General features: G+C 51.9%; 1 protein-coding gene across 1 annotated transcript in view; it reads right to left on the bottom strand.

Moving 5' to 3' along the window:
* The window catches only part of MAN2B2 (mannosidase alpha class 2B member 2), a 72,960-nt gene that overhangs the window by 6,528 nt on the left and 40,249 nt on the right, over positions 1 to 26,183 (bottom strand). Inside the window, 14 exon segments of the mRNA XM_029063592.2 lie at positions 2,710 to 2,822; positions 6,211 to 6,348; positions 9,596 to 9,659; positions 9,661 to 9,711; positions 9,714 to 9,767; positions 9,770 to 9,796; positions 9,878 to 9,988; positions 12,596 to 12,655; positions 12,657 to 12,849; positions 18,043 to 18,234; positions 21,365 to 21,630; positions 22,837 to 22,970; positions 24,783 to 24,876; positions 24,879 to 24,971. Of these exon segments, the coding sequence (XP_028919425.1) occupies positions 2,710 to 2,822; positions 6,211 to 6,348; positions 9,596 to 9,659; positions 9,661 to 9,711; positions 9,714 to 9,767; positions 9,770 to 9,796; positions 9,878 to 9,988; positions 12,596 to 12,655; positions 12,657 to 12,849; positions 18,043 to 18,234; positions 21,365 to 21,630; positions 22,837 to 22,970; positions 24,783 to 24,876; positions 24,879 to 24,971 (1,590 nt within the window).

Genomic DNA, 26,183 nt, shown 5'->3' with positions numbered 1-26,183 from the left:
TCCAACTCCTGTGTTTAGTACAGTGCCTGGCACATAGCAAGCGCTTAACAAATTGTTATTATCAAGTGCCGTCGAGTCGTTTCCGACCCGGAGAGACTCTGTGGCTATCTTTTCTCCAGGACGTCCTGTCTTCTGCCATAATCCGCAACCTTTCTGACGGTTCTTTGGTTATCGGCGTTATGGTCTCTGTTGTCGAATTGTACTTTCCCAGCGCTTAGTACAACGCTCTGCACACAGTAGGCGCTCAATAAATACGATTGAATGAATGAATGAATGGATGTCCATCTAGCTGCCGGTCTGCCTCTTCCACGTTTTTCCTTGGATCTTTCCTAGCACTGGTGACTTCTCCAGAGAATCAGTCCTCCTGATTTCCACATTATTGTGAGTGGGATGAGGATGTGTCCGTTTCGTCCCTGGGCTTTCCCAGGCGCTTAGCACAGTGCTCTGCACACAGTAACCACTCAATAAATGTGACGGACTGACTGACTGGCTGTTCACAGCTCATGTCTCACAAGGAGCTCACAGTCTTAACCCCCATTCATTCGATCGTATTTACTGAGCGCTGTTTGCAGAGCACTGTGCTAAGCACTTGGGAGAGTACGATACGACAATAGACACATTCCTTGCCCCTACTGAGCTGACGGTCTTGGGAAAGGCCGGGGGAGACAGATATTAAAATAAATAAATTACAGTGTAGAGCGGCGTGGCTTAGTGGTTTAGAGCCCGGGCCCGGGAGTCAGAAGGGCTTGGGTTCTAATCCCGGCTCCGGCACGTGTCTTCTGTGTGACCTTGGGCAAGTCACTTCACTTAATAATAATAATGTTGGTATTTGTTAAGCGCTTACTATGTGCAGAGCACTGTTCTCAGCGCTGGGGTAGACACAGGGGAATCAGGTTGTCCCACATGAGGCTCACAGTCTTAATTCCCATTATAATAATAATAATGTTGGTATCTGTTAAGCGCTTACTATGTGCAGAGCACTGTTCTAAGCGCTGGGGTAGACACAGGGGAATCAGGTTGTCCCACGTGGGGCTCACGGTCTTCATCCCCATTTTACAGATGAGGTCACTGAGGCACAGAGAAGTGAAGCGACTCGCCCACAGTCACCCAGCTGACAAGTGGCAGAGCTGGGATTCGAACCCATGACCTCTGACTCCAAAGCCCGTGCTCTTTCCACTGAGCCACGTTGCTTCTCTTAATGAGGTCTGTCTGTCTGTTCTAGGATGACCTCCTCTGCTTGGTGGGTTGCTGCGAAGGCTGCTGTCCTGGCAATGTCTTAGTTCCCACCATTCTAATCATCAAGAAGGGATAATAACAATGATAATTGTACTTACTGAGCGCTTACTATATGCCGAGAACTGTTCTAAGCACTAGGGTAGATTCAGGCATATTTAGTGAGCACTTACTGTGTGCAGAGCACTGTACTAAGTGCTCGAGAGGGTACAATATACACATTCCTGCCCACAACGAGCTCACCGTCTAGAGGGGGAGATAGACATTAATAGAAATAGATAAATTAATACATAAATGACAGATACATTCATATGTGCCTTGGGGATGGGAGGGAGGATGAATGAAGGAGCGAGTCAGCGCGGCGCAGAAGGGAGTGGGAGAAGAGGAGAGGAGGGCGCAGTCGGGGAAGGCTTCTTGGAGGAGGTGGGCCTTCGATAAGGCTTCGAAGGGGGGTGGAGAGCAATTACAGATCCAAGCTGATCAGATTGGGCACAGTCCCTGTCCCACCTGGGGCTCCCAATCTTAACCCCGTTTTTTGACGAAGTCACCGAGGCCCAGAGAAGTGAAATGACTTGCCCGAGGTCACCCGGCAGACACGTGGCAGAGCCGGCATCCGAACCCAGGTCCTTTCGATTCCAGGCCCGGGCTGCGGCCACTAAACCGTGCGCGCAACGCGGGTCTCTGCTCCACCTCCTCCCTAACTGCTAGTGTACAGGTGTGACCTGCTAGTCAGCCTACACTTCCCGCTCACTCGCTCTTGGCTCCAGGACAGTGGCTACAAGAGTCACACATTTTCCGCCGGTACCTAAAACGTGGTGCGAAATACCTTGTGCTAGACACGCTGGAGAGAACAGGTGGCCTGGAGAGAACTGCCTAAAAAAAACCTCGCAGTTAGGTTCGCCGAGGGCTGTCCCACGCGGGGCTCACCGCCTTAATCCCCATTTTACAGATGAGGGAACTGAGGCCCAGAGAAGGGAAGTGACTTGCCCAAAGTCACACCGCTAAGTGGCAGAGCCGGGATTGGAGCCCACGACCTCTGACTCCCAAGCCCGCGCTCTTTCCACTGAGCCATGCGTCCTCAACACTCAAGCCTATATTTTTAATGGTACGGGGCAGCACGGCCCAGTCGCAAGGACACAGGTTGGGGAGTCCGGGGTCGTGGGTTCTAATCCCGGCTCTGCCGCTTGTCTATGTGACCCGGGGCAAGTCACTTTACTTCTCTGGGCCTCAGTTATCTGTAAAATGGGGATTGAGACCGTGAGCCCCACTTGGGACGACCTGATTACCGTGTATTTACCCCAGCGCTTAGAAGAGTGCTTGACACCTAGTAAGCGCTTAACAAATCCCATCGTTATTACTAAGTGCTTCCACTGAGCCCCGCTGCTTCTCTCCTAGAGGCAGACTCTTCCCCAGACAGTGAAAGAAAATAGGGCGCGTCAGCGGCCCAAGGAGAGGCGAGAGGAAGGTCGATCTCACCTTCAGATTGAGAGTTGCCGGCTGAGACAGGACGGGATCTTCTCCCGCCTCGTACAAGTGTCGGAGGCGGACGAGGACACGCTCCCGGTCGGCCTCCGCCTCTCCGCGGTGGCCTTTGGAGAGAAGACGAGGAAGGTTTCAGCGAGCGACACCCAAACTGAAAAGTTTGAAAAGCGCTCGCTACGTGCGACGGACTGTCTGGCTGGGGGAAGTAGCCTGATCCGCTATGGGACTCTGGGCTGGTCATTTCACTTCTCTGTGCCTCGGTTCCCTCATCTGTATAATGGGGATTGAGACCGTGAGTCCCACGTGGGACAAGAACTGTGTCCAGACTAATTACCTTCTATCTATCCCAGTGCTGAGTAGAATGCCTGGCACAGGGCAAGCGCTTAACAAACACCACAGTTATAGTTAGTATTATTTTTAAAAAAGTCCCCCCCCCGAGAAGGATTTCTTGGGGCAGTTTGTGTTTCTCAGGGTGTTTCCCCCCACGATATTTTGGGAACGTGTCTATTACGATACGTGAATGGTGCAATTTCTTTATTCCAAATGCCCTATTTGTGAATATTTTTCTGTCTCCTATTTGAGGGAAACGGACCTATGTACATATCTCTGAGTGACATATTCTAAATTGTTTATCTTTGGTAATGTCTGTCGCCCCAGCTTGAGCTCGGGAATGTGTTTACCAACTCTGTGGTGTTATACTGCGGTAGTATATTATTAGACTATACAGAGAAGCAGCGTGGCTCAGTGGAAAGAGCCCGGGCTTGGGAGTCAGAGGTCATGAGTTTGAATCCCGGATCTGCCACTTGTCAGCTGTGTGACTGTGGGCGAGTCACTTCACTTCCTCTCTGCCCCCGTGACCTCATCTGGAAAACGGGGATTAAGACTGTGAAGCTCACGTGGGACAACCTTATATTACCCTGTATCTACCCCAGCGCTTAGAACACTGCTCCGCACACAGTAGGCGCTGAATAAATACCACTGATCGACTGATTTGAGGGTAAGCTTCTTGAGGGCAGGAAATATGACTATAAACTGTCTTGTACCGGACTCTCCCGGCACTTAGCACAGTGCTCTGCACACACTAAGGACCCTTCACTGACTGATAATAGTAGTAAGATTATTCGCTGAGTACTCCCTTCGGAAAACACAACACAAGCACGATCAATCGATCAATCAGCGGTATTTATTAAGCACTCACTGCATGGACAGCACTGTGCTAAGCACTTGGGAGAGTACAACACCACAGAGGTGGCAGGCTACCCTTTGGGTAGGGGGGTTACAATCTATAGAGTGACAGACTTAAAAATATTTACAAATAGGATAATCAGAATGAACTGCACAAACCATCACGCATATCGCGGCTTACTGGAAAGAGCACAGGCTTGGGAGTCGGAGGTCGTGGGTTCTAATCCTGGCTCGGCCACTTGTCAGCTGTGTGACTCTGGGCAAGTCATCGAAGATCTCTGTGCCTCAGTTACCTCACCTGGAAAATGGGGATGAAGACTTCGAGCCCCACTTGGGACAACCTGATTACCTTGTATCTACCCCAGCGCTTAGAACAGGGCTGGGCACATAGTAAGTGCTTAACAAATACCAACATTATTATATGTACACAAGCGCAGAGGGAGAGTATAAACACATATACAGGTGCTAGAATGCACTTCCGTATATTCTGAATTGAATCTGTTATTTATTTATTCATTCAATAGTATTTATTGAGCACTTACTATGTGCAGAGCACTGCACTAAGCGCTTGGAATGTACAATGCGGCAACAGATAGAGACGATCCCTGCCCATTGACGGGCTCACATTCTAATCGGGGGAGACAGACAACAACAATAGCAATAAATAGAATCGAGGGGATGTACATCTCATTAACAAAATAAATAGGGTAATAAAAATATATAATATGTATTTGTACATTAATGCCTGTCTTCCCCTCTAGACTGTGAGCTTGCTGTGGGCAGGGAATGTTTATTGCTTTCATTAATGTTAATGTTTACTGTTATATTATTGTTGATTGTTACACTGTACTCCCCCAAGTGCTGAGTGTAGTAAGCGCCTATAAATATGATCGAATGAATGGAGATGACTGACAGGAGGGAATCGAGGAAGGCTGGTGAGATAGAGGGGGGGATTTTAGCGGGTCGTTGAAGTTGGGGAGAGTTGGAATCCTTTGGGCTAGGAAAGGAAAGAAGGTCCAGGTGGACGGAAGAGAAGCGGGAAGATCTAGGGTGAGCTACAACTACAGAGCCGGCTTGAGAGAACAGAAGAGAGAGTGCGAATGAGGTAACCGAGGCACAGAGGCACCCAGCTGACAATGGCAGAGGCGCTATTCGAACCCATGACCTCTGACTCCCAAGAAGATACGTAAGATGGGGAGAGAGGTGGAGAGCCTGATGCCTCAAGGGGGCAGGGCCAACTGCCCCAAATATCTCTGTTGGAGGAGGAAAAAAAAGGCAATCCCTAGGATGCATCCATTAAATATGATTGATCCCTCTGATGGAGGCAAGAATGAAGGGACAAGCTGGAGGACCCGGTCATCTACTCTCAACTTAGTAATAATGATAATAAGGATGGTATTTGTTAAGCGCTTACCAGGTGCCAAGCACCGTTTTAAGCACCGGGGGGATAGAAGGTGATCGGGCTGTCCCACGTGGGGCTCACGGTCTTCGTTCCCGTTTTACAGATGAGGTAACTGAGGCCCAGAGAAGTGAAGTGACTTGCCCAAAGTCACACGACTGACAAGTGGCGGAGGCGGGATTAGGACCCATGACCTCTGACTCCCAAGCTCTGGCTCTTTCCACTGAGCCGGGCATCCTCAGCACTCAAGCCTATATTTTTAATGATATGTGGCAGCATGGCCTAACGGCAAGGACACGGGCTTCGGAGTCACGGGTCGCGGGTTCTAATCCTGCCTCCGCCGCTTGCCTGCTATGTGACCTGGGGCAAGTCACTTGACTTCTCTGGGCCTCAGTTATCTGTAAAATGGGGATTGAGACTGTGAGCCCCACTTGGGACGACCTCATTACCTCGTATTTACTCCAGCGATTAGAACAGTGCTTGGCACACGGTAAGCGCTTAACAAATACCATCATTATTATTAAGCGCTTACTCTGTGCCAGGCATTGTACTAAGTGCTGCGACAGATACGAGCTAATTAGGTTGGACCCAGTCCGTGTCCCACTTGGGGCACACGCTCTCAATCCCTCTTTTACAGGTGAGGTACCTGAAGGACACGGAAGTGAAATGACTTGCCCAAGGACAGGCAGCAGGCAACTGGCAGAGCCAGGATGGAGAAGCCAGGTCCTTCTGACCTCTCTCCACTAAACACGCTGCTTCTCTTCAGTTGCGTGTTTAGTTACTGATTCTGCGGACAGGGAACTTTGCTACGCTGCCCTCTCCCCAGCGCTCGGTACAGTCCGCCGCACACAGTGAGCGCTCAATAAATAGCGGAGATGGACTCCCGGATGTCCGGGCAGACGCCGCCGTACCTTTCCGAAGGCGCTGGAGGTGCTCGGTGTGATCGGAGCTGTACGTCCAGCCTGGGATGCTCAGAATCTGAAGGTGAAGGTTCGGCGGGAGGACCAGGGCTGCTTCATCAACTCGCCCCGGTTTCCACCGCGCGTTAGCTGGGAGAAAACCAATTCTTTGTGAAATTCTGCCATTTAACAATAATGACCGTGGTATCTCTTAAGCGCTGCGTACCAGGTCCCAGGTTGGACACGGTCCCTGGCCCACATGGAGCTCACAGCCTTAATCCCCACTTTACGGACGGGGGAACTGAGGCGCACAGAAGGGAAGCGACTTGCCCAAGGTCACGCAGCAGACAAGAGGCAGAGTCGGGACTAGAATCCAGGTCTTTTTGAGTCCCAGGCCCACGCTCTCTACGCCCTCGGCCTTCTTCAGCACTGACTGGGGTAGATGCCAGATGATCAGATCGGCTACCGTCCAGGCGACCAAACAGTGGGGAAGACAGGGTTACCTAACGGACTGAGCCGGAGACCGGAGGCTGGGAAGGCAGCGGGGCCAAGCGGAAAGAGCCCGGGTCCAGCGGCCAGAGGATCTGGGCTCAAATCTGGGCTCTGCTACTTGCCCGCTGGGTGACCTTGGGCAAGTCACTTCCCAGACTGAGTCCCCCCCCTTTTCCCTCTGCTCCCCCTACACCCTCTGCTCCTCCCCTTTCCCCCTTCACCTCCCCTCAGCTGAGCCCCCTTTCCCTCTGCTCCCACTCCCCTCCCTCTGCTCCTCCCCCTCATCCCCTTCCCCTCCCCTCAGCACTGTCCTCATTTGTATATATCATTACCCTATTTATTTTGTTAGTGAGGTGTACACCTCCTTGATTCTATTTATCTTGATGATGTTGTCTTGTTTCGTTCCGTTTACCTTTGCTGTCCGTCTCCCCTGTTTAGACTGTCATCGGGCAGGGATCGTCTCTATCCGTTGCCAAATTGTACATTCCGAGCGCCTAGTACAGTGCTCTGCCCATAGGAAGCGCTCAATAAATACTAATGAACGAATGACCGTCGCTTCTCTGGGCCTCAGTCTACTCGACTGCAAAACGGGAATTCAATACCTGTTTTCCCTCCTACCCAGACTGTAAACCCCCCGTGGGACTGGGCCTCATCAGATTCACTTTTCTCTTAGAACAGTGCTGGGCACATAGTAAGCCCTCAACAAATACCACTGGCCTTCTGTGTGACCTTGGGTAAGTCATTTTACCACGCTGGGCCTCAGTTTTCTCATCTGCAAAATGGAGACAGAATACCCGTTTTACCTCTTAGACTGTCAGCCCTAAGGTGGGACAGGGACTGTGTCCGATCTGATTATCTCGTATCTACCACCGCACATAATGATAATGTTGGCCTTTGCTAAGCGCTTACCAGGTGCAGAGCGCTGTTCTAAGCGCTGGGGTAGATACGGGGTCGTCGGGTTGTCCCACGTGAGGCTCCCAATCTTCACCCCCATTTTACAGATGAGGGAACTGAGGCACAGAGAAGTGAAGTGACTGGGCCCACGGTCACCACAGCTGACAAGTGGCAGATCTGGGATTCGAACCCATGACCTCAGACTCCCAAGCCCGGGCTCTTTCCACTGAGCCATAAACAGTGACATAATAAAGAGAGCCTTCTCCCCCTACAGACTGTTAGCTTCTTGTGGGCAGGGAAGGTGTCTGTTTTTGATATTGTACCCTTCCAAGCGCTTAGCACAGGAACTTTGCCACTGGAAACCCTTAATAAATACGATCGAGGTAAATGAGTAATCACTGTAATTACTGCATCATCATTTAATAATAATCGGTGGTATTGTTGAGTGCTTACTATGTGTCAGGCACTGTACTAAGCGCTGGCGTGGATCCGAGCCAATCAGGTTGGACCCAGTCCCTGTCCCCTGGGTCTCAATCCCCATTTCATAGATGAGGTAACTGAGGGCCAGAGAAGTGAAGTGACCTGCCCAAGGTCAGGCAAGCAGACCAGTGGCGGAGCTGGGAGTAGAACCCACGGACCCTCTGACTCCCGGGCGCGTCTTCTATCCGCTATAACAATGTCGGTATTTGTTAAGCGCTTACTGCGTGCAGGGCACCGTTCTAAGCGCTGGGGTAGACGCAGGGGAATCGGGTCGTCCCACGTGGGGCTCACGGTCTTCACCCCCATTTTACAGATGAGGGAACCGAGGCACCCGAGAAGCGAAGTGACTCGCCCACGGTCACACAGCTGACAAGTGGCAGAGCCGGGGTTCGAACCCATGATCTCTGGCTCCAAAGCCCGTGCTCTTTCCACTGAGCCGGGGAACTGAGGCACCGAGAAGTTAGGTGACTTGCCCAAAGTCACAGAGCTGACAAGCGGAGGAGTTGGGATTAGAACCCATGACTTCTGACTCCTAAGCCCGTGCTCTTTCCACTGAGATACGCTGCTTCTCTAGGTAACGATAACGGTGTCTGTTAAGCGCTTACTGGTGTGCCGGGCACATGTACTAAGCGCTGGGGTGGATACAAGCGGAATCGGGTTGGACGCGGTCCCCGTCCCACATGGGGCTCACAGCCTTAATCAGCGTGGCTCAGTGAAGGAAGCCGGGGCTTGGGAGTCAGAGGTCACGGGTTCGAATCCCGGCTCCGCCACTTGTCAGCTGTGGGACCGTGGGCAAGTCACTTCACTTCTCCGGGCCTCAGTTCCCTCATCTGTAAAATGGGGATGAAGCCCGTGAGCCTCCCGTGGGGCAACCTGATGACCCTGTATCTCCCCCGGTGCTCAGAAAAGTGCTCCGCGCATAGTAAGCGCTTAACAAGTATCAACATTATTATGTATTGTTATTAATCCCCATTTTACAGATGAGGTCACCGAAGGCCAGGGAAGCGGAGCGGCTTGCCCAGGATCAAGCGGTGGAGCCGGGGATCAGAACCCATGACCCCCTGACTCCCAGGCCCGTGACCTATCCACTACGCCATGGGCGGGGATGTGCCCGTCTGTTGCTCTACGGCACTCTCCCAGGCACTTAGTACAGTTAGAAGCAGCGGCGGCTCGGTGGCAGGAGCCCGGGCTTGGGAGTCAGAGGTGAGATGGGTTCGAATCCCGGCCCCGCCGCTCGCCAGCCGTGCGACTTCGGGCAAGTCGCTTCACTTCTCTGTGCCTCAGTTATCTCATCTGTAAAACAGGGATTAAGACGGTGAGCCCCGCGTGGGCCAACCCGATCACCTGGCACCCCCCGGCGCTTAGAACAGCGCTCTGCACCCAGTAAGCGCTTAACGAACACCGAGATTATCATCATTACGGTGTCGCGCACACAGTAAGGCGCCCGATCGACGGCCCGGGCGAAACCAACGGGCGCCGACCTGCGCCACGCCAACGTCCCGCCCCGCCCCGTTGGAGGGAGGAATCCCACTCACCCGGCAGCTCTCCACCATCACCACCGGCCTGTGCTCCAGAGCCAGGGAGCTCCGGCGGAAAGAGAGCGGGCGGCGACGGTCTGGAGCCCAGGAGGAGCCAGAGGACCGGGCCGCTACCACGGACGGATCGTTCAAGGTGAGGTTGTAATTCAGGTCCCACTCCAGGTTGTATCCGCAGACGCCCTGTGCAGCATGACCTGGGGGCGGAAGACCCGTCGGACCTCGCCCCTTCCCGCGGCGGGAGCCGGGGCCTCGCCCGCCGTCCCGTCCTCACTTACCTCCACTTGGCCGTCGGCCCGGCTGGAGATGCCGTGAGACCGCTCCGACAGCAGCGTCAACCGCGCCTCGTCGTCCTCGATGAAGGCCGCCTGGACCATCGGATAGTAGTTCTGCAAGACGGACGGCCCATCGGACGACGGACGGGGCGGCGGAACCGCCCGTGCATCCGTTTCCATCGCGCTTAGTGAGCGCTCACTCCGCGCCTGAGCGCTCGGCGAGTACGACAAGACAAACGGACCCGCGTTCCCGCCGGCGACCGGCTCGCGCTCTAGATGCTGAATGAATAACGGTAATAATCACAAGTTGGGGTGTTGGATAAGCGCTTCCTACGTTGCCAGGCACTGTCGGGTTGGACACGGTCCCTCGTCGCCGGTTTCAACCTCCGATTTTACCCGAAGAGAAAACCGAGCCGCAGGAGAAATGAAGCGACTTCCATTCGTTCATATTTACTGAGCGCTTACTGTGTGCACGGGCACCGGACTAAGCGCTCGGAGAGTACAGTTCAGCCACAGAGAGAGACCATCCCGCCGCCCACGACGGGCTCACGGCCTAGAAGTCTTGATTCTATTCACGCTGTGTTTTTGTCCGTCCGTCTCCCCCGATTAGACCGCGAGCCGTCAGAGGGCGGGGACCGTCTCTATCGGTTGCCCATTTGTCCGTTCCAAGCGCTCAGTACGGTGCTCTGCACACCAGTGAGCGCTCAGTAAATACTACCGAACCAAATAGAAGGGGGGAGAGATACAAAGACAAGTAAACGGCATCGATAGCACCAACAGAAATAGACCTCCCCCGGGGTCACGAGGCAGAAGCGTGGCGGAGCCGGGATTAGAACCCAGGTCCTTCTGATTCCCGGTCCGTACCCCGGCCGCGCTAGGCCGGCGGCTTACAGATCACCAGGTCCCGACGGAGTCCCCGACTCTCGAGGGCCCTCGAGCCCCTTGCCTCATCCGACCCTACCTGGCCGATTTCCTACGACGGGGCGGCGCGGTCGCTTTGCCCCTCTGACGCCGACCTACTCGCCGCACCCTCCATCTCGTCTGTCCCCCCCGCTGACCCCTGGCCCGCGTCCCTCCCTCCTCAAATCCCGCCGACAGTGACCCTCCCACCTTCGAAGCCTTATTATGGGAAGCAGCGTGGCTTAGGGGAAAAGGAGCATGGGCTCAGCGGTCAGAAGTCATGAGTTCTGATCCCGGCTCCGCCACTTGTCTGCTGTGTGACCCCGGGCAGAGTCGCTTCACTTCTCTGTGGCCTCAGTTACCTCATCTGTAAAATGGGGATGAAGACTGCGAGCCCCACGTGGGACAACCTGATCACCTTGTATCTACCCCAGCGCTTAGAACGGTGCTCGGCACATAGTAAGCGCTTAACGAATACCAACATTATTATTATTATTATTATTTAAAATCACATCACCCCAAGAGGCCTTCCCCGACTAAACCCTCATTTCCCATACTCCCTATCCCTTCTGTGACGTCCATGTTCCTTGTGGGGAGGGAATTTGTCTGTCAGCCATTGTATTGTACATTTCCAAGCGCTTAGTACAGTGCTCTGCAGGCGGTAAGTGCTCCATAGCTACGACGGAATGAACGGATGAAAGTCCTGGCACTTAGATCTGAACCCTTTGACATACTTCATAATCGACGCACCCAGCACTTTCAGTCGGGCATTCAGTGGTATTTACGGAGTGCTTACTGTGTGCAAAGCACTGTACTAAGCGCTTGGAAGAGAGTACAGTATAACAACAGACACATTGCTGCCCACACCGAGCTCACAGTCCAGAGGGGGAAACGGACATTAATATAGATTCATTTATCTATAAATAAATAGATAAATAAACAACAGATATATACAGAGGGGGAAACAGCCAGTAATATAAATACCTATCTATATATATATATATATATATATATATATATATATATATATATATATATGTATATATATACAGAGGGGAAACAGACATTAATAGAAATAGATAAATAACAGATAGATACAGAGGGGGAAACATACATTAATAGAAATAAATGATGACATAACAGATACATACGGGGGAAACAGACGTTAATAGAAATAAATAAATAACAGATATTTACAGGGGGAAACAGACATTAATAGAAATAGATAAATAAAAGATAGATACAGAGGGGGAAAAAGACTGATAGAAATAAACAGATGTAAGCAGAGGGGGAAACAGACACTAATAGAAATAGATAAATAGATATATACAGAGGGGGAAACATACATTAATAGAAGTAAATGATTAAATAACAGATACGTACGGGGGAAACAGACATTAATAGAAATAAATAAATAACAGATATATACGGGGGAAACAGACATTAATAGAAATAGATAAAATAAAGATAGATACAGAAGGGGAAAAAGACTAATAGAAATAAAGAGATGTAAGCAGAGGGGGAAACAGACATTAATAGAAATAAATGAATACATAACACATATATATATATATATAGAAGAGGAAACAGACGTTAATAGAAATAAATAGATAAATAAATAACAGATATACAGTGAGGGGGGAAAGAGATCAATAGAAATAAATAGATAAAATGTAAACAGATACATCTATGTCCATCCCACCCCTCCTGACAACGACCCCTCTGTGGGCAGGGAACGCGTCCGCTAATTCTGGCGCACTGTCCCCTCCCAAGCGCTTAGTACAGTGCTCTGCCCACAGCGAGCGCTCGGTAAACACCTACCCGCGCCACGGAGTTATTGGCGTAAGGCCTGAAGGGCCTTTTCTGCATCTGGTATCCATTTGTTATCCGTGTAGAGGATCTGCCCGCTGTTTAGATCGGTACTGGTCCTCAGGATGGCCTCCCGGTTCAGCTCCAGAGGCCCGACCCGGTATTCCTGCTCTATGCGGTGACAGGCCAGCTCTCCGTCGTATCCCTCTGGGACGTTGAAGATCCTCGAATAGGCGGCGTACTGATAGTCCTTGGATGTGACGTCCCTAGGAAGGGAAATGACGATAATAATAATGATAATGTTGGTGTCTGTTAAGTGCCTACTACATTGCCGGGGCACTGTTCTAAGCGCTGGGGTAGACACAAGGTCATCAGGTCGTCCCACGTGAGGCTCACAGTCTTAATAATGATAATAATAATAATGATGATAATAATGTTGGAATTTGTTAAGCGCTTACTATGCGCGGAGCACTGTTCTAAGTCCCGGGGGGGATTCAGGGTCATCAGGTCGTCCCACGTGAGGCTCGCTCACAGTGGTCATCCCCATTTTACAGATGAGGGAACTGAGGCACAGAGAAGTGAAGTGACTTGCCCGCAGGCACACAGCTGACAGGTGGCAAAGCTGGGATCAGAACCCATGACCTTTGACTCCTAAACTCGGGCTCTTTCCACTGAGCCACACTGCTTCTCTACGGGAAGGCTGTTTGGTTCAGTGGAGGCGCGGTGGGGCTTAGTGGGTAGAGCCCGGCCCGGGGCGGGGGGGGGGGCCGGGGGAAGGGGATCAGAAGGACTTGGGTTCTAATCCTAGCGCTGCCGCCTGTCCGCTGTGTGACCCTGGGCGAGTCACGTCGCGTCTCCGGGCCTCAGTTTCCTCATCTGTTAAACGGGGGTTAGAACCGTGAGCCCCGGGTGGGACAGGGACCGTGTCCAACCTGACTAGCTTGGGTCTACCCTGCTGCTTAGGGCAGTGCCAGGCATAGAAGAGGACGAACGAATCTGGGAGTTAGAGGACCTGGGTTCTAATCCCAGTTCTGCCGCTTGTCCGTTGTGTGACTTGGGGTAAGTCGCTTCACTTCTCGGGGCCTCAGTTATCTCATCTGTTGAAACGGGATTAGGACCGTGAGCCCCACGTGGGACACGGACTGGGTCCGATCTGATTTGGGGATAGTGACGGGGTCTGGGAGTCAGAAGGTCACGGGTTCTAATCCCGGCTCCGCCACTTGTCTGCCGTGTGACCCCGGGGCAAGCCACTTAGCTCCTCTGGGCCTCAGTTTCCCCTCATCTGTTAAAACGGGACGGAGACCGTGTCCAACCCCATTTGCTCGTGTCCACCCAGGCGCTTAGTACGGTGCCCGGCACATAATAAGCGCTTCACAGGTATCATCATTCATTAATTAATTAGCTAGAGAAGCAGCACGGCCTAGGGGAAAGACACCGGGCTTGGGAGTCAGAGGACCTGGGTTCTAATTCCAGCTCCGTCACCTGACTGCCGTGTGACCATGAGCAAGTCACTTCACTTCTCTGGGCTTTAGTGACCTCATCTCTAAAATGAGGATGAACACTGTGAGCCCTACGTGGGACAGAGACTGTATCCAACCCGATTATCGTCTATCTACCCCGCAACCTTCCTTAGTGGTCTCGCTCTCATCTGAGGCCTCGACTTATGAGCACGTTGAAAAAAAAAATTCAATACGTTGTACCTGTGAGCACGGACCCTTTGCATCATATACGCCACTCCGGCCCACCGACGGGGTCAAAACATTCATTCATCCAATAGTATTTATTGAGCGCTTGCTATGTGCAGAGCACCGTGCTAAGCGCTTGGAACGGACACATCGGTAACGGATGGAGACGGTCCCTGCCCTCTGACGGGCTCACGGTCTAATCGGGGGAGACGGACGGGCGAGAACGATGGCGATAAATGGAATCGAGGGGAAGAGCATCTCATTAAAACAACAGCAGATGAATAGAATCGAGGCCATGTACGGCTCATTAACAAAATAATTAGGGTAACGAAGATATATACAGTTGAGCGGACGAGGAGAGTGAAAACGCCTACTGGCGAATGGGTCATCACTTGAAAAATAGCTGGTCCTCTGGCCTGAGTGTATTTAGATAAATAAATAAATAAATAAATAAATAAATAAATAGTGGTATTTATTAAGTGCTTACTACGCGCAAAGCCCTGTTCAAAGCACTGGGGGGATACAAGGTGATCGGGTCATCCCACGTGGGGCTCACGGTTTTCATCCCCATTTTACAGATGAGGGAAATGAGGCACAGAGAAGTTAAACGACTTGCCCAAAGTCACACAGCTGGCAAGCGGAGGAGCCGGGATTAGAACCCACGACCTCGGACTCCCAAGCCCGGGCTCTTTCCACCGAGCCACACTGCTTCTAAAGAAAACTGCTAGGAGAAAGCAGGCACACGTCCATTGAATTTGATTCCATTCAATCCTATTGATCATCATTATATTTACTAAGCTCTTATTGTGTGCGGAGGATTGTACTAAGCACTTGGGAGAGGACGCTATAACAGTGACCAAACAAATTCCCTAATAATAATGATAATAATAATAATGTCGGTATTCGTTAAGCGCTTACTATGTGCCGAGCACTGTTCTAAGCGCTGGGGTAGACACGGGGGAATCGGGTTGTCCCACGTGGGGCTCCCGGTCTTGATCCCCATTTTACAGACGAGGTAACCGAGGCGCCGAGAAGTCACGTGACTTGCCCACGGTCACACAGCCGACAAGTGGCCGAGCCGGGATTCGAACCCATGACCTCTGACTCCAAAGCCCATGCTCTTTCCACCGAGCCAGGCTGCTTCATCATTCCCTGCCCACCACGAGTTTACAGTCTAGAGGGGGAGACAGACAATAATAGAAATAAGTGACCGGTGGGACATAAGTGGGGTGGGGTGGGAGCAGGGGATGAATAAAGGGAACGGGAGAAGAGGAAAGGGTGGCTCAGTCAGGGCAGGTCTTGAAGCGGGGGAGGGTGACTGTCTGTGGGATTTGAGAAGGGAGGGCGTTCCAGGCCAGAGGGAGGACGTGGGGGAAAGAGGTCAGCGGCGAGATACACGAGACGGAGGGACAACGAGAAGGCCCCGGAGGAGCCAAGTGTGCGGGCCGCGTTGGCTACGGGAATTTAGAGCCGCTGGGATTCACAGAGGGGGAGACATACATACCCTTGTGTAGGAAAGAGAGAGACGGTGAGCCCCCAGCACACCGAAAGGCTTTAGGAAGGTTTCCTTCGGCAGCATAGCCTGACGCAGAGAGTACAGGCTTGGAGGTCAGGGGACCTGGGTTCATTCGTCCATTCAACCGTATGTATTGAGCGCTTACTTCGGGCAGAGCCCGGTACTAAGCTCTCGGAAAGTACAATTTGGCGACAGACAGAGATGATCCTTACCCAACAACGGGCTCCCGGTCTAGAAGGGGGAATCGAATCCTAGTTCTGATCCTGGCTCCGCTACTCTTTTTTAAAAAAAAACTTTGAATGGTAGTCGTTGAGTGCTTGCTAAGTGCTTACTAAATATTCATTCGTTCATTCAATGGTATTTATTGAGCGCTTACTACGTGCAAAGCACTGGACTAAGCGCTAGGAATGTACAATTCGGCAACAGATAGAGACGATCCCTGCCCAACAAAGAGCTCGCAGTCTAAAAGGGGGAAAGCGTATCAGACTGGACACGTTCCCCGTCTCAAATGACGCTCACGGTCTTAATCGCCATTTTACAGTTGAAGTAACTGAGGCACAGAGGAAGTGAAGTGACTCGCCCAAGGTCACACAGCAGAAAAAGCGGTGGAGCCGGGATTAGAACCCAGGTCTTTCTGACTCCCAGGTCCGGGATCTATCCACTAGTCCGTGCTGCTTCTCTTCCCAAACCTTGGGCTCTTGGCGGAACTTCTCTGGGCCCAAGTTCATTCTCATCTGTAAACGGGGATTTATTATCAATATCTGTCTCCCCTTTGAGGCTGTAAGCTCACCGCGGGCAGGGAATGTGTCTGTTCATTGTTGTATCGTACTCTTCCAGGCGCTTAGTACAGTGCCTTGCATATAGGAAGCGCTGAATGAATACAACTGGATGACGTGAGCCTCATGTGGAATAAGGCCGTGTCGATTTGATTATTAAATATCCACCCCGGTGCTTAATTCAGTGCTCGGCCCGCTGTGAGAACTTAAAAAGTACGACAATCAGAACGATCCCGTTATTGGGCAGGGATTGTCTCTATCTGTTGCCAAACTGTACATTCCAAGTGCTTGGTACAGTGTTGTGCACACAGCAAGCGCTCAATACATACGATCGAATGAATGAATGATCATTACTGTGGCTGAGAGACAGGACTAAGAATGTAACTGCAAACCTCACCTTCAAAGGATCATTAAGGTGACACTTCCCCCGAGAAGCCTTCCCTGACGAAGCCCTCTTCTCCCCGCCTCAATCTCCCTTCTGCATCGTCAATCCACTTCAATTGGCGACCTTTAAATACTAGATGTTCGCCCCACCCGCGACCCCACAGCACTTCCGTACGTCTCTTTCAATTCTATAGTATAAATGACTTACTTATTCAGATCAATATCTGTCTTCCCCTCGACCGTGAGCTCGCCGTGGGCGGGGAGCGTATCTGCTAATTCTGCGGCGCTGTACTCTCCCAGGCGCTCAGTACAGTGCTCCGTCTATAAGAGGCGCTCAATAAATACCACTGATAGGACCCCGGCTCCGCCACACGCGGAAAGAGCGCGGGCTTGGGAGTCGGAGGTCGTGGGTTCGATTCCCGGCTCCGCCACTTGGCAGCTGTGTGACTGTGGGCAAGGCACTTGACTTCTCTGTGCCTCAGTGACCTCATCTGTAAAATGGGGATGAAGACCGTGAGCCCCACGTGGGACAACCTGATTACCCCGTATCTACTCCGGCGCTTAGAACGGTGCTCGGCACATAGTAAGCACTTAATATATACCAACATTATTATGTCTGCTGTGTGAACTTGGGCAGGTCATTTCACTTCTCTGCACCTCAGTTACCTCATCTGAGACCGTGAGCGCCAAGAGGGACAGGGAATGTGTCCAGCCCGATTTGCTGGTATGATGATGATGATGGTATCTGTTAAGCGCTTACATTGTGCCAAGCACCGTCCTAAGCGCCGGGACAGACACAAGGTAATCAGGCCGTTCCACGTGGGGCTCCCGGCCTTAATCCCCATTGTACGGACGAGGGAACTGAGGCACAGAGGAGTGAAGTGACTTGCCCAAACTCACCCAGCCGACAAGCGGCAGAGCCGGGATTAGAACCCACGACCTCCGACTCCCGAGCCCGGGCACTTTCCACGAAGCCACCTCTCAGCCGCGCCGCTTCTCACCCTAGCGCTCACTAGGGCGCTTGGCACAAAGTGAGCGCTTAACAAATACCACCTCTATTATTATTATACGATACCAGTTGAATTTCCCCCGAAATACCTGTAAAAATACTGCCGGACCTCCGTCAGGAGTTCTCCGGCGACAATCTCCAGGCCCACCGCTCGGCTGGCTTGGACGGCCGGTCCGGTGGGAGCAAACAGGTAGTTGTCGGAAATCGGTCCTCGTTTAACGTCTCCGTTGGCGTGATATTCCAGGAATTGCTGGGTCACCTTGACGGTCCTCTTGGCTTCTCTGCAGAAAGAGAGGGAGTCGCTGTGCTGCTGGTCATTTCCCCCCCAAAACCATTCAGTCCACGTCTCCCCGCTCCTCAAGAGCCTCCAGGGGTTGCCCACCCACCTCCGCCATCCCCTTCCCCCCTCCTACCTCACCTCCCTTCTCTCCTTCTCCAACCCACCCTATTTATTTTGTTAATGAGACGTACGTCGCCTTGATTCTATTCGCTACCGTTTTAACGAGATGTCCATCCCCTCGACTCTATTCATCGCCGTCGTTCTCGTCCGTCCGTCTCCCCCGGTCAGACCGTGAGCCCGTCAAGCGGCAGGGACCCTTCTCTATCTGTTGCCGACTTGTCCATTCCAAGCGCTTAGTACGGTGCTCTGCACATAGTAAGCGCTCAATGAATACTATTGAATGAATGAATGAACCCAGCCTGCAAGCTCCGCTCCTCTGATGCCAACGTTCCCCCCATACCTCTACCTCATCTATCTGGCCGCCGGCCTGTCGCCCCGTCCCACCTCTGGCCTGAAGTGGAACGTTGTACCGAGCGCTTGGGAGAGTAGAAGGAAACGGATTTAGCAGGCACGTTCCCTCCCCGTAACAAGCTCACTATTTATTGCCAGCGTTCTCGTCTGTCCGTCTCCCCCGATTAGACCGTCAGAGGGCAGGGACCGTCTCTATCTGTTACCGATTTGTCCATTCCAAGCGCTTAGTACGGTGCTCTGCACATAGTAAGCGCTCAATAAATACTATTGAATGAATGAATGAACCCAGAAGGAAACGGATTTAGCCGTCACGTTCCCTCCCCGTAACATGCTCACGGTCTAGAGGGGGAGATATTCATTCATCTACTCATTCAATAAGAAGCAGCGTGGCTCAGTGGAAAGAACACGGACCTCGGAGTCAGAGGTCACGGGTTCGAATCCCGGCTCGGCCACTTGTCGGCTGTGTGACTTCGGGCAAGTCACTTAACTTCTCGCTGCCTCAGTTACCTCATCGGGGAAATGGGGCTTAAGACCGCGAGCCCCACGTGGGACAGCCTGATTCCCCTGTGTCTACCCCAGCGCTTGGAACAGTGCTCGGCACACAGTAAGCGCTTGACAAATACCAACATTATTATTATTATTTTGCAGTGGTATTTATTTAGTGCTTACTGTATGCGGAGCACTGTCCTAAGCGTTTGAGAGAGTACGAAATAACCATAAAGTGACAGGTTCCCTGTCCCCCTTTCTCACATCCAACAGAAGATGACTCTTCCGACTTTCAAAGCCTTAACTTGTCAGCTGTGTGACTGTGGGCAAGTCACTTCACTTCTCTGTGCCTCGGTGACCTCATCTGTAAAATGGGGATTAAGACTGTGAGCCCCACGTGGGACAACCTGATTCCCCCGTGTCTACCCCAGCGCTCAGAACGGTGCTCTGCACATAGTAAGCGCTTAACGAATATCAACATTATTATTATTATTATTATTGTTAATGAAAGCCCATCTCTTCCAAGAGGCCTTCCCCGACTAAACCCTCCTTTCCTCTTCTCCCACTCGTCGCTCTTGCACTTGGATTTTCCCTCTTGATTCGCCCCTCCCTCGGCACTCATACACAGATCTGTAACTTATTTCTATTAACGTCTGTCTCAATCCATCCATCGCATTTATCGAGCACTTCCTGTGGGTTTAGCAGAGTCCAGTGGAACAATAGAACAAAGATATTCCCCGCCCACCTCGAGCTAGATTGTAAGTTCCCTGTGGGCAGGGAACGTGTCTACCGTGACTCAGTGGCAAGAGCCCGGGCTTGGGAGCCAGGAGGTGTGGGTTCTGATCCCGGCTCCGCCTCTTGTCAGCTGCGTGACCTTGGGCAAGTCGCTTCATTCATCCGTTCGAGAGTATTTATTGAGCGCTTATTATGTGCAGAGCACTGTACGAAGCGCTTGGAATGGACAATTCGGCAACAGATAGAGACCATCCCTGCCCACTTCTCTGGGCCTCAGTTACCTCATCTGGAAAATGAACCCACGTGGGACAATCTGCTTACTTTTTATCTACCTCAGCAATCAGAACAGTGCTTGGCACAGAATAAGTGCTTAACAAATACCATCGTTATTATTATTATTATTATTACTACCTCTGTTATACTGTCTTCCCATTCGTTCAATCCTATTTTTTAAGCGCTTAGTGCGTAGAGCACTGTACTAAGTGCTTGGGAGAGTACGATACAACAATACCGTATCGTATTCTCCTCCACGAAGCCTTCCCCGACTAGGCCCTCCTCTCTTCTCCCACTCCCTTCTGCGCCGCTCTTTCTCCTTCATTTATCCTCCCTCCCATCCCCCCCGCACACATGTATAGCTGTAATTTATTTATGTATTTATTTATTTCTATTAATGCCCGTCTCCCCCTCTAGACTGTAAGCTCGTTGAGGGCAGGAATGGGTCCGTTTGTTGCTATCCTGTGCTTAATCAATACAATTGAATGAATGAATGAACAATACCCAAGTGTTGAGTAACGACGTCGGTACGAGCCTCACGAGGGACAACCTGATTACCTTGTATCTACCCCAGTGCTTAGAACAGCGCTCTGCACATAGTAAGCGCTTAAATACCAACATTATTATTATTATTATTACGTGCCGAGTACCGTACTAGGCGTTGGCACATATTACAAGATAATCATTTTGCGCTGTACCTAGCCCACCCTGGGCTCACAGTGTAGACCCGGTGGACCCGCGATATTTAATAACGACGGTATTGGTTAAGCGCTTACCATGTGGCAAGCACTGTTCTAAGCGCTGAGGGAGATACAAGGTAATCAGGTTGCCCCACGTGGGTCTTCATCCCCATTTTACAGAAGAGGCCACCGGGGTCCAGAGATGGAAAGCAAAATGCCCAAAGTCGCACAGCTGACGCGTGGCGGAGCCGGGATTAGAACCCACGACCTCCGTCCCCCAAGCCAGGGCTCTTGCCACTAGGCCAGGCTGTTAAGGCCTCGGCAAAACCCCGGAGGAGAAAGAAAGGTCAGAGCCCTCTCGACCGTAAGCTCATCGCGGGCAGGGAACGCGTCTGATGAATTGTCCTAGTACACTCTCCCAAGCGGTAGCCGGCAAGCCGCTCGAGAAAATCCCACCGAATAAATCCGATCGAAGGAACCCCTCACCTATCTGTGATACCGTGAATCAGGTTGGTGTCTTGGTCCACTAACACATCGTAGCAGTCGTTCCCCACGGGAAAGAGCCGGTCACCACCACCTGGACGGGAAGGGTCTGTCGCTTTTCGGCCGAACCGCGTCACCCTGGCGACGGAGGCCGATCCGGCGTCGGAGGGCTTGGACGCTCTGATGCTGAAGCGGCGATAGCCGAGACCCCGGACGGTGACCAGGATGTAGAGGTCGTAGGCGGCCGGAGAGTCGGTAGAGTTCTGGATCTGTAAATTCAGTTCGATTCATTCGTATCCATGGAGCCCTTACTGCGCGCCAGGCACTGTACTGAGCGCTTGGGAGGGGACAACGTAATAACAGACGGGCAAATCCCTGCCCGCAACGAGAAGACAGAGCTCGCTTCGGGAATTCCCCCATCGCATGAAAGAGGTCGACGCCCCGGTTGCTTAAAACTGGATCCGGTGACCCTGCGTCCTTTGAGACGTCCGGATATTCCAGAGAGCTCACTTGGGTAAATTGGGTATGATGTCCGATGATTATTTTATTAGTGTTATCATCATCATCATCATCATCATCACTGGGTTTTTTTTAGGGTATCCGTTAAGTGCTCCCTCCGTGCCAGGCAACGGACCGAAGCTGGGGCGGATCCGAGCTCGTCGGGCGGAAACAGCACGGCCTAAGTGGAAAGAGCCCGGGGTCTGGGAGTCAGAAGGTCCTGGGTTCTAATCCGGACTCCGCCGTTCGTCTGCCGTGTGACCTCGGACAAGTCACTGTCGCTTGATTCTATTTACTGCCATCGTTCTCGTCCGTCCGTCTCCCACCGATCAGACCGTGAGCCCGTCAAGCGGCAGGGACCGTCTCTATCTGTTGCCGATTTGTCCATTCCAAGCGCTCAGTACAGTGCTCTGCACATAGTAAGCGCTCAATAAATACGATTGAATGAATGAACTTCACCGCCCCCAAGTTACCTCATCCGTCAAACGGGGATGAAGACGGGAGCCCCGGGTAGGACATGGATTTGCCGCTTGGTACGGTGCCCTGCGCACTAAGTGCTCAATATTCATTCAATAGTATTTATTGAGCGCTTACTATGTGCAGAGCACTGTGCTAAGCGCTTGGAATTTACAAATCGGCAACAGACAGAGACAGTCGCTGCCCTCTGACGGGCTCGCAGTCTAATCGGGGGAGACGGGCAGACGGGAACAGTGGCAATAAATAGAGTCAAGGGGAAGAACATCTCGTTAAAACAATGGCAAATAAATAGATCAGGAGTGATGTACATCTCATTACCAAAATCAATAGGGTGATGAAGATATATACAGTTGAGCAATCGTCAATAAATCAATAATCAGTAAATACGATCGAATGAATTGGATCCCACCTGAGTAGCCTGCAGCTATCCCAGCGTTTACTACGGCACCGGGACACAGTCAGCACTTAAATACCATCTGAAAACAATCAAACCAAAATACCTGGGCAGGCACGGGGTGCCCTAGCTCATCGAAGACGCTGACTTCCACGGAGTCCAGAGCAACCGTAACAAAAGTCGTGATGGTCCAGGCCAGAGGATTATAAACCACTGCGTAATAGTCACCGGTTTTAGAACCTTTCCACAGAAGGGAAGATAAAAAAGAATCCCCTTTGCCGATCAAAAAAGTCAAGCGGTGGGGACGCCATTCTTCAGGGCTGCTCTACGACGTTAGAGAACGATTAACGATAATAATGATATTGGTATCTGTTAAGCGCTCACTACGTGCAGAGCGCCGTTCTAAGCGCTGGGGTAGATACAGGGGAACCGGGCTGGCCCCCGTGAGGCTCACAGCCTTCAGCCCCATTTTACAGATGAGGGAACTGAGGCACCGAGAAGTGAAGTGACTTGCCCACAGTCACACAGCCTGACAAGCGGCAGAGCCGGATAGAGAAGAAGAAGATAGCAGAGAAGCAGCGTGCTGAGTGGAAAGAGCCCGGGCCGGGAAGTCAGAGGATGTGGATTCTAATTCCGGCTCTGCCACTTGTCTGCCGTGTGACCTTGGGCAAGTCGCTTCCGTGCCTCAGCTACTGCATCTGTAAAATGGGGACTGAGACTGTGAGCCCCACGGGGGACAACCCCATTATCTCGTATCTGTCCCAGCGCTTAGAAGAGTGTTAGGCCCGTAGTGAGCCCTTAACAAATACCGATCATTATTTTTTCTCCATTTGAATCCGATTCCCAGATAGTATTTACTGAAACCTTATAGCCGTCGTGGGCAGAGACGGTCTCCCATTTGTTGCTGAACTGGTCTTTCCAAGGGCTTTAGTACAGTGCTCTGCACACAGTAAAGCCGCTCAAGTAAATAGGACTGAATGAATGACAGAGCACGGTACTGATTGCTTGGGGGAATGTCACAGAATCAGGAGGTACGGTCCCGGCCCTCAAAAGACTTTACATTCTAGCAGGGGAAAACGGACCCTGGAAACTGGCCAGGGGAAAATAAATGACCGATAAGAAATAAGGGAGTATAATGATCCTAACTGTGGTCTTTCTTAATGATAGCAATAATAATAATAATAATGGTTCTTGTTAATCGCCTAGAGAAGCAGCGTGGCTCAGTGGAAAGAGCCCGGGCTCGGGAGTCAGAGGTCATGGGTTCGAAACCCGGCTCCGCCGCTTGTCAGTGGTGTGACTTTGGGCAAGTCACTTCTCTGTGCCTCAGTCACCTCATCTGGAAAACGGGCGTTAAGACTGTGAGCCCCATGTGGGACAACCTGATCACCTCGTATCCTCTCCAGTGCTTAGAGCAGTGCTTTGCACACGGTAAGTGTTTAACGAATGCCATCGTTATTATTATTATGTGGCAGGCACCACCATTCTCGATGATTTATCTTGACGTCGTCTTGTTTTGTTTTGTTTCTGTTTCGCTCTTGCTGTCCCGTCCTCCCCGTTTTAGACCGTGAGCCTGTCACTGGGCAGGGATGGCCTCTGTTGCCGAACTACGCGTTCCAAGAGCTTACTGTGTGTTCTGCACATAGTAAGCGCTCAATAAATACTACCGAATGAACGGATACAATCCCTGTCCCGCACGGGGCTCACGGTTTTAATCCTCCATTTCCTAGATGAGGGAAATGAGGCCCAGAGAAGCGAAGCCTCCCCCAGTTAGACCGTAAGCCCGGCGCTGGGCCGGGATCGTCTCTATCCGTTGCCGAACTGTCCATTGCAAGCGCTTAGTACGGTGCCCTGCACCTAGCAAGTGCTCAATAAATACTGTCGATTGACTGAATGAATGAAGCGGGCCCGCCCATGGTGACCAAGGAGACCCGCGGCGGAGCTGGGATTAGAACCCACGACCTCTGACTCCCCAGCCCAGGCTCTTGCCACGGAGCCACGCGGCTTCTTTCGTTCATTCACAAGGACGGGAGCTCGAGGTCCGTGACCCCCTACCTCGCCTGGCTGAATCGCTGTCGTCGACGGGAGCCTGCGCTTTTTGCTTCTCCTCCCCTTGGACCATGGGGGATATAATGGAAGCCATCAGCTTCTATCACAGCGAGGCATTCCTTCCATTAAATTCTTCATGTACATGTCTCGGACCTTGGGGGACTCGGTGCCGGTGATGCCGTCGTGATGCTGGACCTGGAGGAATCGATGGTTCGATCAATCGGTGGTATTTACTGAGCGCTTCCTAGAAGCATTCATTCATTCATTCGATGGTATTTATTGAGCGCTTACTACGTGCAGCGCACTGGACGAGGCGCTCGGAATGAACAAGTCGGCAACAGATAGAGACGGTCCCTGCCGTCTGACGGGCTTACGGTCCGGTCGGGGGAGACGGACGGACGAGAACAGTGGCAGCGTGGCCTAGTGGCTGGAGCCCGGGCCTGGGAGTCGGAAGGGCTTCTCCTCCCGGCTCCGCCACCTGTCTGCTGTGTGACCTCGGACGAGTCGCTTCACTTCTCCGTGCCTCAGTTACTACGACTGTAAAATGGGGATTAAGAATGTGAGCCCCATGTGGGCCAGGGACTGTGTCCAACCCGGTCACCTTCTAATGATAATGTTGGTATCTGGTAAGCGCTTACTATGTGCCGAGCACTGTTCTAAGCGCTGGGGGAGATACAGGGTCATGGGGTTGTCCCACGTGAGGCTCACAGTCTTACTCCCCATTTTACAGATGAGGGAACTGAGGCCCAGAGAAGTGAAATGACTTGCCACAGTCGCACAGCTGACAAGTGGCAGAACCGGGATCTTCTATCTACTCCAGCGTTTGGAACAGTGCTTGACGCACAGTAAGTGCTTAACAATTACCACAGTTACTGTTATTATGAGTGAACAGAAGAAGCGTGGCTCAGTGGAAAGAGCCCGGGCTTGGGAGTCAGAGGTCATGGGTTCGAATCCCGGTTCAGCCCCTTGGCAGCTGTGTGACTCTGGGCAAGTCACTTCACTTCTCTGTGCCACAGTTACCCCATCTGTAAAATGGGGATTACGACTGTGTCCTCCCCAGCGCTTAGAACAGTGCTACGCACATAGTAAGTGCTTAACAAATGCCATTATTATCAACTGTAGTAAGCACTTTGGAGAGGCAGAGCAAGAGCACAGAGTCAGAAGGACCTGGATTCTAATTCCAACCCTCCACTTATGCAGAGAAGCAGGGCGGCTCAGTGGAAAGAACCCGGGCTTGGGAGTCGGAGGTCATGGGTTCGAAGCCCGGCTCTGCCACCTGTCAGCTGTGTGACTGTGGGCGAGTCACTTCACTTCCCTGTGACTCCGTTACCTCATCTGTAAAATGGGGATTAACCGTGAGCCTCATGCGGGACGACCCGATTCCCCTGTATCTCCCCCAGCGCTTAG

The sequence above is a fragment of the Ornithorhynchus anatinus genome, chromosome 4 (genome assembly GCF_004115215.2).
Source record: "Ornithorhynchus anatinus isolate Pmale09 chromosome 4, mOrnAna1.pri.v4, whole genome shotgun sequence".
Lineage (NCBI taxonomy): Eukaryota > Metazoa > Chordata > Mammalia > Monotremata > Ornithorhynchidae > Ornithorhynchus > Ornithorhynchus anatinus.
Note: the sequence above shows the minus strand (reverse complement) of the source record. Positions and strands in the feature narration are given on the sequence as shown.